General features: G+C 40.6%; 1 protein-coding gene across 1 annotated transcript in view; it reads right to left on the bottom strand.

Moving 5' to 3' along the window:
• Window positions 1–13,694, bottom strand: part of MAOA (monoamine oxidase A) — a 57,110-nt gene extending 43,416 nt beyond the window's left edge. Inside the window, exon 1 of the mRNA NM_001081832.1 lies at window positions 13,619–13,694. Within this exon, the coding sequence (NP_001075301.1) occupies window positions 13,619–13,691 (73 nt within the window). The 5' untranslated portion in view covers window positions 13,692–13,694. The remainder of the gene's footprint in view (window positions 1–13,618) is intronic.
• Between the last annotated feature and the right edge of the window lie 609 nt (window positions 13,695–14,303).

Raw genomic sequence — 14,303 nt, 5'->3', positions numbered from 1 at the left:
TCCCAGTGCCCCTTAATCAATCTATTTATAATCCAATTAGATAAATACACCCAAGGGTTTATTAGAATTACTTGAGTGGCTCCTCTTCGAAGGAAGGAGCAACTTGTCCTCTGCATGCCGCCTAAGGAGAAGCAGAGGTGGCTTTGAACTTCCGCAGCAGTGGGACCTACAGTGGTCCTGCCCCCCGAGGCAGCCTCACAGTTGGTTAGCATTGTGCGTCCTACAGGTCAACTTCACGTGCCTTTCCTGTTGCCTCTCACAGCCATCCTTTTGAATAGATTTCATTATCCCCATATTCCAGATGAGAAAAATCAAGTGCCTGATATGACCTCAACAGAGTCTCCTGAAAAGCGAAGGAATTTTACTTCTCACATCCTCACTTGGAGCCCTGATAAAATAGAATCTAGCGTGTAACTCTAAACAAGTTTGGTGAGTGGAGTTCAGGGCCAATAATAAATAAACACCACTCAGGAGGCTAACGGGGGAGAGGACAGCAGAGCTGGCTGAGCCAGACAAGGACCACACCAGTGACAAACGCAGTTTGGCATTTATGGACATAAACAAAATTAAGAAGCTGACAAAAATGATTGTTTCTGCATTACAGGAAAATGATTGGCTCTATGTTAGCAAGGAAAGTTTAAACTCTTAGTTTAAGAAGTAAGGAAAACATTTAAAGCATTAAAGGATTTCAGAAAAATGGTTTTAAAAAGGTTTTAGAATTTGAAGAGAGAAGATTTAAATTATTTAGAAAAATATTTCTTCTAAGATGCTGAATAAATGGGGTTCTAATGTTTCAGTTTGAGTGCTAATTGTGAAGAAGACTCTGATAAGGATCTTCTATGATAATTTAAAGGTTAGAAAATACAAGATATGGAAATAAAAGCAAGATGCCATTAGAAAAGGTTATTTTTGAAAAATAACTAATTTTCAATAAATAACTCAGGAAGTCATAAATAAAGCACATTCGCAATCCAGAAACACTTTTCTAATATATCAACTGTAATTGTCTGTTGATTCAAATGGAAAAAACTAAGATAATGTCTGCTTCAAGATATAAGTCTTGGATTATACCCCTTAACTCTTTTTGTGTATTACTATACATTCTACCCTCCCTTCATCACTACAAAATTCAATAATCAGAGAAAAAAAAATCTCATCCCAATTGTCAACTTCACAGAATGGTTTAAGGGCTTTTGCCATAATCTTTGAAAATATTTATTTAACCTTCTTTTTTGTAAATGGGATAAAATTGTTAGAAAAGTTCTTTAAGTCTAAAGGCCAGTCACCAAATACAACGTAGCTACTAAAAAAAGACTTCCTAATTAAATATTTACTTATATTTGTTATCAAAAGAGATTTAAAATCTCACATTAAACCTATTTCATCTTGCTCCAAAGAAATATAGATAAACCAAAGCTAAGAGCATTGTGCATTACAGCTCCTCCTTTCATTCATTTTCCATCATTTAATGGCCATATGGAATCTAGAGTGATAGAAGAAGCCTGCTCCTCACCCACCCCTCCTGGACCCCTGCCCGTCTCCAAGATAAGGAAAGGGTTTGACATGTAGCACGCTGGTAAATGGTTAACAACCATCTCTGGGCTGGGGGGAAGGGGAGGACACCTGATGTGGAGCATTTGAATTTCCATGGTATATATACACTCCCATGACGGCTGATTTCAAACTACCAGTGTGATTTCAAGCTGCCAATGTGATAGCACTGACTGTGGAATTGGGAAGAGCATTTGCGATCACGATCAGTCCTTTGGAGCTAGCAGAAGCTGGCTCCAACACACACTGTTAGAGCTATAGACTCTTGGCCTCAGATCAGAGAGCGGAAGGGTAAACAAGTCAGGGAGAGGGAGAGCATCTATTAAATCGGCAAGTATATGAGATTCATTGGGTTGTAGGGGATGAAGGACCACCTTGGAAAGGTGTCCCAGATTCTCAAGTGTCCTAGTGTCTTAAGTCTGTGATTCTCCCATGGCTGCGTTTGAGGGAAGAGGTCTAAGTGGGCACTGGCAAAATCTACCATCCCCTGCACCTGCACCAGGAGCTCTTCCTCTCCCAAATCACGGCAAACCGAGCTCATTAGGAAGAAAAGAGGCCTGCACTCCAGAATGCCCTGTGGTTTTCTATGAGAGTCGAGCCCGAAGAAGCTACATTCAAAAAGAGTTTGTCAAGGCCTTATTGTGAAAATAAGCATCTGATCACTTTCAAAATGCAAAAACCTGAAAACAGGAAAATAGCAGATAATCGCACAAGCAAATCTTAAATCACTTTGCAATTAAGTATTTTAAATAGGGATGATGAGTTTACAACAATACAATTCCTCTTCTGATTTCTCTCTCAGTAATCATTTGGATTTTACAGAAATGAAAATAAAGTAGGTTAACAGATTTATCAGAGAGGCTAAAAAAAAAAAGTCTGCCAAAAGCACACCTCGTTTGAGAGTTCAGGCAATTGCTAATCCTGGTTATTAGATCAGGAGAGCCTGGGCGAGATGATGTATACAGCCAGCACCAGTGTTGCCATAGCAACTGCAAACCGGGCTCCAGCTTCTTAAAGTCACTGCCCATGGAAACTCTGTTCCCACAGATTCTGCAGTGCTACCAAAGTCCTGACATGGCTACATCCTCATAGAAATGGTATAGAAAGTGATTAAACCTACATAGCGTACCTGGAGAAGGAATTAATATCTGCAACGAAGCCATGGAGGAAATGGTCCTCTGCTTCCTGAGATATAAATCTCTTGCCGTGAAACTTAGCTTCACACTTACCCCTGCCTTCTCCACCTCGCCAAGGGCCCTTTCCTTTACCTTACTTCTTCAAGCACGTTCACATTACTCTATTTTAGGGAAAAAAGGAAATCGCCCATTTGACCCGTGCTACCCTTTCCAGTTCAATTTCTGATTTTCTTTCAACAACAAATGATCCAGTGTCTCTACTTCCCTACTAGAGAAAATCTTGAAATGTAGTGTATTCCTCATGAAAAATGTCCAGGGACCCCACTTTCAACATAGACAAGTGATATAATCATCTGTCACACTCTGTCCCTGTTACCCCTGCTTTATTTTTCTTCTTAGCACACTTCACCACCTGGCGCTATATATACTGTATATGTATACTATAGTATATTTATATAGTATTATATAGTTTATATCCCCTTCACTAGAATTAAGCCCCCAAGAAAGTAGCGTCATTTAGGCATCTCAAGCTCAATATGTCTAGCACAGGACACTTGATATTTCCCCATAACTCATTCTTCCCCTAACGCTTTTCAACTCAGTAAAAGGCATCACCATTTAGCTAGTTCTCAGGTCAAAACCCTTGGAGCCATTCTTGACTCCTCTCTTTTCATCCTATACCTTATCCATTCAAGTGACAAGTCCTGTTGGTTGCAGTCTCAAAATACATTCTGAATCTGACTGATTCTCAGCACTGCAACCACAGTCACTCTTGTCCAAGCCATTGTGGCCTTTTGCTCTTGTCCAGGGTACCATGACCTCTTGCCCAGAGATCTACCTTTTAACTAGTGTGTTATGACCTTCTTCAGAACAGAAATGGGTTATACATTTTTGCATCCTTAGAATATAGCCTGCCATGTTGCAGGTGTTCAAATGCTTGTTGCAATAAACAGAAGAACCACATACTAGGAAAACAAAACCAAGGCAACAGAAAAGTTTCTAATGCTACTTAGATTATATTTATCCCAAGCAACTAAGAAATATTGACAAGGATAGGGTACCAAGTCACTTTAACCTTTATGCCTAAGTAAGTCAGCAGATTCTAAATACTACTAGTACATTTTCTGGTCTTTGAATCAGCATTGAGCTTTTTAGCAAAAGAGAACAGAGAATATCAATACGCACACAAACTTGTTCCTGACACATACAGTCATTTCTTTCTTTCCATCTACCTACCTATCCATCCCTATATCCATCTGCATTTTGTGCTTCCTTTCAGAGAAATAATTCTCTGCTATTGAAAAAGCCAAATCTTCTAATCCATTTGATGAGCTAAAAAGACAGTACTGTCTCAAATGATAAATAGAGGAAAGCTAACAATTAACTTCAATTTGTCCTGAATTCGACAGACTGTGTTGTCTAGACAGTCCTAATTTATTTGATTATTGTTCAGCATTCATCTTCACTTTAGATAAATGGATCTCACACAAGTTAGGGAATGCAATTACCCCTTAATTCATTATTCACCCCATTCTTTCCTTGAAAGTTAAAATACACCAGGGGCGCTCCATCCTGCTGTCCTCAGATTCTGCACACTAGGATGTGCTGTAGTTTAAAGAAATACTTTGCAAAATGTTTTATGGAACACTAGTCCTAGAGATGCTCCAGGGAAAAGTATCAACGTATCAGTGTGGAAGTTGGGACATATGCTGTTTCTCCTCCTGCAAAATGTGTGGCGCATACTGGCATATTAAAGGCCCTGATAAGTCCTGCAGCGAAGAGACCTGCTTAACTCTGCATTTCTCCACTCTCTGTATTTTTGGAAAAACTATACCTCAAAACACACTTTGGGAAAGCTGGTTTCATCTCTTATAAAATTGTTCAAATATTTACAGTAATAAACTCCCCTGGGCAGGGTCCCAGGAGAATAATGCCTAGAACACAAGCTGAGTGTTGAAACAAAGCTTTAGTTTAGCTATGGCTTATGCTCTGCTGGATTTCCTAGCTTTTTGTCTTTCTTCCCAGAAAGAGACATTTTCCTTCAACTTTGACGTTCATCACCACCTGGGGAATGTGTATAGTATATATCATATAGTAACTTTTTTAAGTTAACTTTCTATTTTCAGTGAAGTGATCTCTGGCCAACAGAATTCTTACCTAACGGCACGTTTGGACTCTTGGACTGAATACTCCAAGGACAATAAAAAGGGTAGTCAAACATTAACTCATACTGAAGTTTTAGAAACAATGCTCCCAAAGTAGGGAAACGGCAAAAGCCATAAATTTTGCTTAAAGCACATAGTGGGCTCAATCAACAAATATTTATTGAATGAATGAAGAAATAAATGAATGAATGAATAAATACATGTAGACATGCAAGAAAAACGTCTTTAACTTAAGCCACAGCAAACTCATTTCATCTGGAAACGGTCACCTTAAAGGTCATCTTTGTTACATTTCAGAATTTATCCAAAACACACTTCTGTGAAGCATGATTTCCTTCACGAAATCCTTTCCTTGTCTGTCATTTCCTGCTCTCTTCTTTGAGCCCTGGCCAAACCCCCGAGTCAACCTCAAACACCAAGAGCACTTCTTGTTCATCGCTGTTATCTCATGACATAGAGGAGTCCTCCGCCTCAGACGGTCACTGGAGAGACAAATGGACTGACCGATGGACTAGAGAACTGAAATCTTCCATTTGGGCCAAATTTTGTCAAATGCCTTCCATGACCAATGATTTTTATAAGCTATTACAAATGCATATTCAATCAGAAACGTATATTTAATATCAATGGCTTCACTTCAATACTTAAAATCTGTAAATACCAATCTTGGAAAACTATTTTTAAAAAAATCACATCATCGGGGCTGGCCCCGTGGCCGAGTGGTTAAGTTCGCGCGCTCTGCTGCAGGCGGCCCAGTGTTTCGTTGGTTCGAGTCCTGGGCGCGGACATGGCACTGCTCATCGGACCACGCTGGGGCGGCGTCTCACGTGCCACAACTAGAAGGACCCACAACGAAGAATATACAACTATGTACCGGGGGGCTTTGGGGAGAAAAAGGAAAAAATAAAATCTTTAAAAAAAAAAAAAAAATCACATCAACCACCACAGCCTTTCATTTTCACCAGTGTTGTCTCCCCAAATGCTTTCTTCTCAAAACATATCAGGTTCACGGTCTTAATGTAGGAAATGCAGGTGCCTTATCTTTCAGCCTGGATGTCTTGACAGTTTTTATCATTGTCTATTTACATATTCATTACTAGTAACTGTCTAATGACCTAATGAATCCTTTGAATTCTTATTTTTGACCACTTCTGTGAAGTCCCAGTATCAGCCAAAAACATTTATGTTACAGGGACAGTGACACTGAAGAGGTTTCCATAACATCGGATGTTGGCCTGGTGCAGGGAAAAAAAAAGTCTATGCATAAAAATATGCATTTTTTTGGTGAAAGGATCCAATAACTTTCATCAGATATTCAAAGGAACATTCGATCCAAAAGGTTAAGAACCGCTGATCTAAACCATTCAAACAATGGCCAACATATTATCCTAAACACACCAGGAATGGATTTTTCAAAAAGGAAATAGATTCTTCATATAAAAGTCATTTGACCTAATAGGGTGCCCCATATTTTTAAATTTAAATGTCCATGAAGCAGTCATACGCCATGTAATATATTCTAAAATATAAATTACTGTGAAGAAACAGTCACTAGGTTTTAGAGAATCAAGCCTCAGAGGAAAGCAGTAATAAAGTTTACTGCAGTTCTATGAATGAGCCTACAAAACAAGCTCACTGAGCCGGGCTCTAGAGGGAGCACTGCCCTGGCGGTCAGTATTTTAGGGGTCCAACGTCAAGTTAAACAGCTAAGAATTTTGCGGCGTTTGGTAATTCACTCAACCCCTCTGAGCCTTCTTTTCTGCCCCTTCGAGCTCTTACAAGCTGTAATTCTTGAACATGGTTAATATGCAACTAACTCTCAAAGCCTATCATCTGGTTTTTATGTTCTGATTGACACTCTTACCTAATCAATCGATAGAATATTGCTATAAAGTGGGGTTTTACTTACTTTGGCCTAGCAACAACTAGAAAAGGGCTTGAAGCTAAGGCTCAGAAGAGCCACGGAGAAGGTTTGAATAAGTACCTGTAAGAGAGACCCAGACCCTGATTTAAGTTAGTGTAGGATGTCAATAAGAGAGATGACACAAACCATTTCCAGAATACACATGGAAGAAAAAAAGTGTTGGGGAGGGGTCTGAAAGAAAAAGCTGAAGAGAGAGACCTTTAGGAAGCAGACTAATTACTAAAAAAGGTACTGGAAGATATATAACATATAACTTAATTGAACCTCTGATTTTACAGATGACAAAACTGTGGTTCAAAGATTTTTAAGCTGCCCTAATTCATAATGCTAGATGATAACATAATAAGGAATAGGTCATCCAAATGAAAATACAAACTGCTGGTAAAACTATAAAATATTTTTCAAAACAAAAGGATAAAACAGTCCTAGCAATCAACTTGTCTCAAATGCTCCAATGTTTAACAATGTAACTAAACTTTTTTGATTCATTTTGTGCAGTTCTAAACACTCAAACTTAAAACGAAAAATAACAATCTATCCCTCTCATACATGCAAGCATAGTCTTCAAATGAGCCCTGATTGGATGACTACACTCTTGCACATCCTTGTATGTGATAGAAAACTACACCATAACCTCAGTCGTTTTGGGCACACCTGAATCCAAATACTGGCAAGATTTGTCATATGTAAAAAAAGGATATGTCATGCCTGCACAAAGATTGTATGACCCAATATTCACCAATAACAGGCTTCCACATTTCTTTTTGCCAATTATTGGTCTCTGTGATCCAATTATACTACAGTTATACTATACTTATATAATTATACTATACTTAGATCTATTGTTAAATATATTTTTCACATTGGCTGAGAATTATGTATAGATTTAAATCAATTAGTATTGGTCAATTGCTAAAACTGCCCATTAAATGTCAGATAAACCTTCATTCAACTGTGAAGATATTAAAAAATCAGAACCCAAATAAATGTAATTCTTGTATTCTTTGTTCAGCATAAAAACATTTTATAGGGGCTGGCCTGGTGGCGCAGTAGTTAAGTTCGTTGTGTGCTCTGCTCTGGTGGCCTGGGGTTCACCGGTTCAGATCTCAGGTGCAGACCCGTGCACTGCTTTATCAAGCCAAGCTGTGGTGGCATCCTACATAAAAAATAGAGCAAGACTGGCATGGGTATTAGCTCAGGGACAATCTTCCTCAAGCAAAAAGAGGAGGATTGGTGGCAGATGTTAGCTCAGGGCTAGTCTTCCTCAAAAAAAAAAATTATAAAGTAAAAGTACCCTAGTTTATTTTAGAGAAAAAAAAACACAAAATAGGGACAAAGGAGTGTCCTACAAGGCAGAAAATTAATGCTCAGCCTGCACTGAAGCTCAGAGTATCTAAATAATTAAGTCGTCAAAATAAGTGGCATTTTTTTTAATGTAAGCTTTTCTTAATCACTACAAAACCACACAGTACATGCTACCAAATTCTGGATTAAAATGCTCCATGCAGAAATGATTCTTCAGGGTGACATATTTCAGCAAAAAGGGAAATTGTGGTATGTTGTGGATTCAATTGTCAGAATTGAGAACATTAGTCAATCTTCTTGCAAAATGGCTTTTCTGTCTCAGATGATGAGAAACATTCAGTCCCTGATGATTTTATGCCAAGTTCTGGGTGGCTAGTGTTCTCAATTCTTTTAGTTGAGCTCAGCTTGTAGAAAAAAATACATAAGAGTTCTATTGCTTAGACACTATATGGAAATATCTCTTTTTACATGACACTTGGAATTTAATTTTTAAAAAAACATGGAAAAACTCTCTAGTCACTGAGGACTATCCAGCATTATGACTAAAGTGTTTTCACTGTGCACTTGCTAACTGTTGGGCAGATGTGGCACATTGGGGTTATCTCGATAGCTACCAGGATCACATCCCCAGAGGCACAGTAGGCAACTATTTTCCTTCCCTGGAACTCTTGCCATGGGCTTCAATTAAACACTGCTCCTGTATGGCTCACAGCCTCACGCCTCCGTATCTGTGCTCCTTCATTTTTCCATCCTCTTACCTGTACCTGTTAAAAATCCTACCTATCTCTCAGGGTCCCAGCACTTTGTTCATATTCATAACATTAGTATTTCTCTCACTGCATGAATGTCAATTATTTTCTCACTTGATTACTTCTTGCAAGAGGATTGGGTGCCCTATGGGCAGGGACACTACTTACTCAGCTTTATATACCTCTTTCCCTTGATCTAGCCGCTACTCAGCATATGGCAGAGGCTCTCAAAATGCTTGAACGAGTCCAGGCACCAGAGCCACCTCTGCTCCTAATGAGTTGCTTTGAGGGGCAGAGCATTCCTTTTCCCTAGAAGTGATTCTCTGGCTGTAGCTTTGAACACAAAGGGGATGCTGCCAAGAGGATTAAAATCTTAGGTGATTGGACTAGACTGTCTTTTAAAAATCCCTTTGGCCCAAAGACTCTGAAGCATGCATTGTCTTTTGGAGGTGGGCTTTTTTCCTCTTTTCCTTTTTTTCTCTCCCTAAAGACAGCCAATTTAGAAATTCTCAGTTAAGGCAGATTTTAAAATCTTACACCACTGGGTTTCTGTCATTTGTCATATCTGTGTCATCTCACGAATAAGAACTAGTATCTAAAGTCAGCGACTGAACTGCTACACTTAAAATAAAATCAAGAAATAAAGACAGAAAATGTGTGAATTGCTAGCTATAGATTATAAGCTCTACAAGAAGAGAGAAAAGTTAAGGGGAGTCAGAGTGATCAAGGAAAAAAATGTTTAATCAGGTATTGAAGAATGGATAGGATGTGAATGGTCAGAGAGAAGCATTTCCATATAAAGAAAAACAAAAACAGGGAAGGAATGGAGGGACAAAATAAACATGGCGGAGCACTGAGGACAAGAGAGCAGTGTGACTGAAGCTCAGGTCCATGTTGGGATTAGTGGAAAATGCCACCAAAGTAGGACCAGATAATTGGGGGTGTGGAGGGGAGCTTGAAAGGCTGGTGATAGAACCACTGAAGGTCCTAAGCAGAAGAGCAAGGTGATGAAAGAAGTGTCTTTTTAAAAAAATCCTATCTTCATGTCTGGGAGAACACTGCAGGATGGACATGAAGGGAGAGCCCAAAAGAAACGGTGGACACCGGGAAGATGGTCATCACCTCGTGAGCTGAAGGGGTCAAGGGTCTGTCCTGGGGACAGGAGAGTCACCAGAAATAGGGAAAAGGAATAGCTCAAAAGAGGAGTTAGAAAGATCTGTTGACTGAGTGTAGAAAATAAAAGAAAAGAATGTGTCAAAAATGATGGAAAGGATGGTGGTGCCAAGAACAGAGTCAAGGAAGTGAGGAAGAGAAACTGGGTTGGAGGGCAAGGAGGCTTATTGGACATGCTGAATACAAAGTAAGAACAAGACATTCAAGTGTGAAATACCCAGGAGCAGAAAAGCTATGGGACAGTAGTTCAGAAAAAGATAAGGATTCAAACCAGAAACTTAAGAGCTCCCTATAGATAAGGGAAACTTGAAGGCCTAGAATGAGAAAGAAGAGAGTACATAAGAGCCCAAAAGTGATGAACAGCTGAACCTCGAGGCCATTTCAAGACTAGAAGTTCACAAGAATATGGGCACAATGAAAGGGATAGAAAAGAAGCCATTAGTATGCGCTAAAAATTCAGGATCCAATAGTGTCACAGAAAACATGAAAGGAGTTTCAAAAAGGACTTGGTGATAGATGGCGGAAGATGGATAGAGGCCAGAGCACGTGAAAGATACTACTTATAAATGAGCAAGTGTTTTCCCCTCTAACTACTAACATAGTATATAAAATTATTTAATCAGTGAGTGGGCAGAAAAAGTGATTTTGTGGCTGTAAGAATGCTGTGTTTTGTGTTTTGTAATGACAAAGGGAGATATTTTAAGATGCTGCTATTCTTTGGGCAAAGATACTTATAAAAAACGAAAGATAATTCTGTTAATATGGATCGATTTTGAGGACTGTCATTTAGAATTTGTACTCTTGTGGGAGCTATTTTGTTATATAATAGGAATAACACTGCATATACATATATATATAGAGAGAGAGATCTCTCTCTCTCTCTATATATATATATGCCATATATTATAAGTGTGTGGGTAACATATTAAAATGTGCAAGTCCTGGGGCTGGCCCCGTGGCCAAGTGGTTAAAGTTCCATGCACGCCACTTCAGCAGCCTGGGTTCGCAGGTTTGGATCCCAGGTGCAGACCTACTCTACTCATCAGCCATGCTGTGGAGGCATCCCACATACAAAGTAGAGGAAGACTGGCACAGATGTTAGCTCAGGGCTAATCTTCCTCAAGCAAAAAAAGAGGAGGATTGGCAATGGATGTTAGCTCACGGCAAATCTTCCTCACACACACACACAAAATAAATAATAAAATAAAATAAAATGTGCAAGTCCTGAGAAAAGTTATAAGACATATCCAAAAGCATTTAAAACTGATATAAGGACTATTAAGTAACTCATGGGATACTGTTAACCACACACAAAGATGATATGTTTCTGAGTTCTTAACAACCCTTGGGAAGTAGTGCCTCTCACCAGCTCATGAAACACCCAGTCTGTGTGCAGGCTTTACCCTGAGCCACATTTGCATCTACTTTTATTTTAGTTGTAAACCATCTGGGAAGGCACCACAGCCAGAAAGCAATGTTTCTGGTCAGTTTTGATGTTAAAATCCCTCAAATCTGACTGATAGAGATGGTATTAGGGGAAGCCCAGTGCCTTTTCCACTGTCATTGATGGTCTGGAAGCTGGCTTCTGGAATAGGAGTGTGAACTACTGTGCAAGAGATGCACTCTACTTCTTCCAAATGGAAATGAACAAATTAATAATTAATAGTGACCATGGACAGATCCAGGTTCTGAGGGGTCTGAACCTTATATAATTCGGGTGCCCTCCTGTAGGAAAAAGAATGCAAAATTAGGAATACAAGATTCAGTATGAAACTGGTTAATTATTTGGAGTGAGAACCAGAGGGGACCAGCAGTGGCAAGGCCATAAAGCATAAGGGTCATCAGCTACATGGTAAATCCACCTCTGCTCATGACCAACTACTGAGGGAGAGTGTGGAAAGGGAGAAAGGGCAGATAATCCAGAAGAGGAAAAATAAAAGATAAAAATGCTCCTTAAGGAATATGGAGCACAGAACAAGAAAAAGACAAGAATAAAATCCAAAAAGAGTCCTGAATTGTGAAATATGGATGGCATAGAGATGGCAGAAGAGACAGAACTCCTAATCAATTTACACAACACATTATCATCATATTTATTTTCCAGTGACTAACAATCATATTGCTTCTAGAAGGCTTGCACAGAAGGACTAGGTTTTTGGAAACACCAGTCCACTTCATTGCAAGCACTCAACAAGTGTTTTTGTGGAATGAATAAATAAGTGAATGAATGAAGGGAAATACTTGTTTTTCTTACTCTGCTTTCCTCTGATGCTCCGACATACATGCACGTTTTTGCTGGCACTGGCTGGAGTTGTCAAAGAAACAGCTCATGTCAATCTCTTCCCTGGTGATTAAGACTTTATCCTCAAGGGGCTAAGTCAAAAGCTATCTCCACTCAAAATTAATTTGTAAGCATGTTCAGAGTCTCCTTAAAAGTATCATACATAAAAATGGCTAGTATGGGGCCACCTTACTTACTCCCTCCCACATTCTTTCCCCCTCTTTCTAAATCAGATCCTGCAGGTATATTTCAGAAATTATTAACACCCTCCTGGGCGGTAGACAGATTATTGTGGGATTCTAGCCAGGACTGAAACACATTTCCTAAATTTGAAACATTTTATCAATTATGACAACAATAAGTGACTTTAATATATCAATCATGATGAGGTTTCCAGGAAGATACTGAAAAGCCTCATGCACCGCTCAACTGGTCAGCTACAAACCCAAGCCAGGACTAGGGGAACCCAGGCTGGCCAGCTGGCTCATCACAGGACAAGATTCAGGAGATGGGAGCTCTTATGAAAGGACACAACAGGGCATTCCCCGCTCTGCTGTCAGCCCTTGCTTCACAAAGGGATTCCCTTAGGGGCAAAAAATGCCCTACACCTTCCTGCAAGTTCTAAAAAAAACCAGGGGGAGTAGGTTAAAACTAAGAGCCCACCTCGCTCGCTTTTTTCTTTCTTTTTTTTTTTTTAAAAAAAAAAAAACCTTTTCCTAAACGATTCTTCTTCACTTACTAAATTTTCTAAGGAAAAGTGCTTAGAGAACAGCAGGACTGAAATAAACTGAAATAACACTATTACTACCGTAATACTACAGAAATCGGTATACCGATGTTCTGTTTAGGGCAAAGGACATGAAATCAGTGAGGCAAAGCAGTCACCTCAGGAATTAGAAGACAAGAGTCTTAAATGGGAGAAAATCCTGTCAGCCACTTCTCGGCTAGGGGATTGGACCTCGGAGAGTTACTGAAACTCTCCCGACCTCAGTTTCTTAGTTTTGTAAAATAGGGGCGAATATAATACCCACCTCACAGGATTGCTGAGGATTGAGAAAATCCACGTAAAGTCCTAAATATGACTGCACAGCAACAGCTAATTAAATGTCAGTATTTAATAGTGGCAGTAGTAAAATTATTGTTCCTGCCTCCTCTCCGTTCACACCACCAGTAAAACTGGCCCAACCCCCACTCCCACCTTGCAGGATCCAGCCGGCCACTCTTGTACTCTGGCACCCACAAGAGAGACCCCCTAAACGCCACGGCGCTACTGCAAGTCCCCCACCCCAGAGCCAGCCAGGTCCCCTTAGGTTACCACAGCGGTCCACACTAACCTGAGATGCCGCCTCCTATCACGACTACGTCGAACATGTGGCCTGCCATACTCGCCTTCTCCTGACTCGCCATGATCGGGCTGAGACTCTCCCCAGGCGTGGGTATAGGAGTGGGGCCCGCCAATGGCGGGGCGGGCCCTTCTAGCGACTCTCGGGGGGAGAACGGGGGCGGAGCCAATTCTTCCACCGATACCCAGGAGGAGCGGGTCAGTGAGGGCGGAGCAGACTCTTGTAATGACACCCGCGGGGAGTTATTGGGTGTAGGAGGTCCTAGTACCGAATCCAGGGAGGAGCTGAGCGCTAACAACGGGGTGGACTCTAGTACCGACGGTTGGGAGGAGCCCGAGAACGGGAAAGATCCTTGTACCGAACTCCAGGGGGAGCTTGGCACTGAGGGCGGGCCGGACTCTAGTACCGATGATTCGGAGGAGCCCAAGAATGGGAAAGATCCTTGTACCGAACTCCAGGGGGAGCTTAGCCCTGAGGGTGGGAGGGACCCTAGCACTGACACTCGGGAGGAGCCAAAGAATGGGAAAGATGCTTGTTCTAAACTCCAGGGAGAGCGTGGCATTGCGGGCGGGACGGATCCTCGTACCGATGCTGGGGCGCCCGAGAATGGGAAAGCTCCTTCTACAGATACCTCGGTGGAGCGGGGTATTGAGAACTGGATAGACTCCTGTAATGA

Source organism: Equus caballus, chromosome X, assembly GCF_041296265.1.
Source record: "Equus caballus isolate H_3958 breed thoroughbred chromosome X, TB-T2T, whole genome shotgun sequence".
NCBI lineage: Eukaryota > Metazoa > Chordata > Mammalia > Perissodactyla > Equidae > Equus > Equus caballus.
Note: the sequence above shows the minus strand (reverse complement) of the source record. Positions and strands in the feature narration are given on the sequence as shown.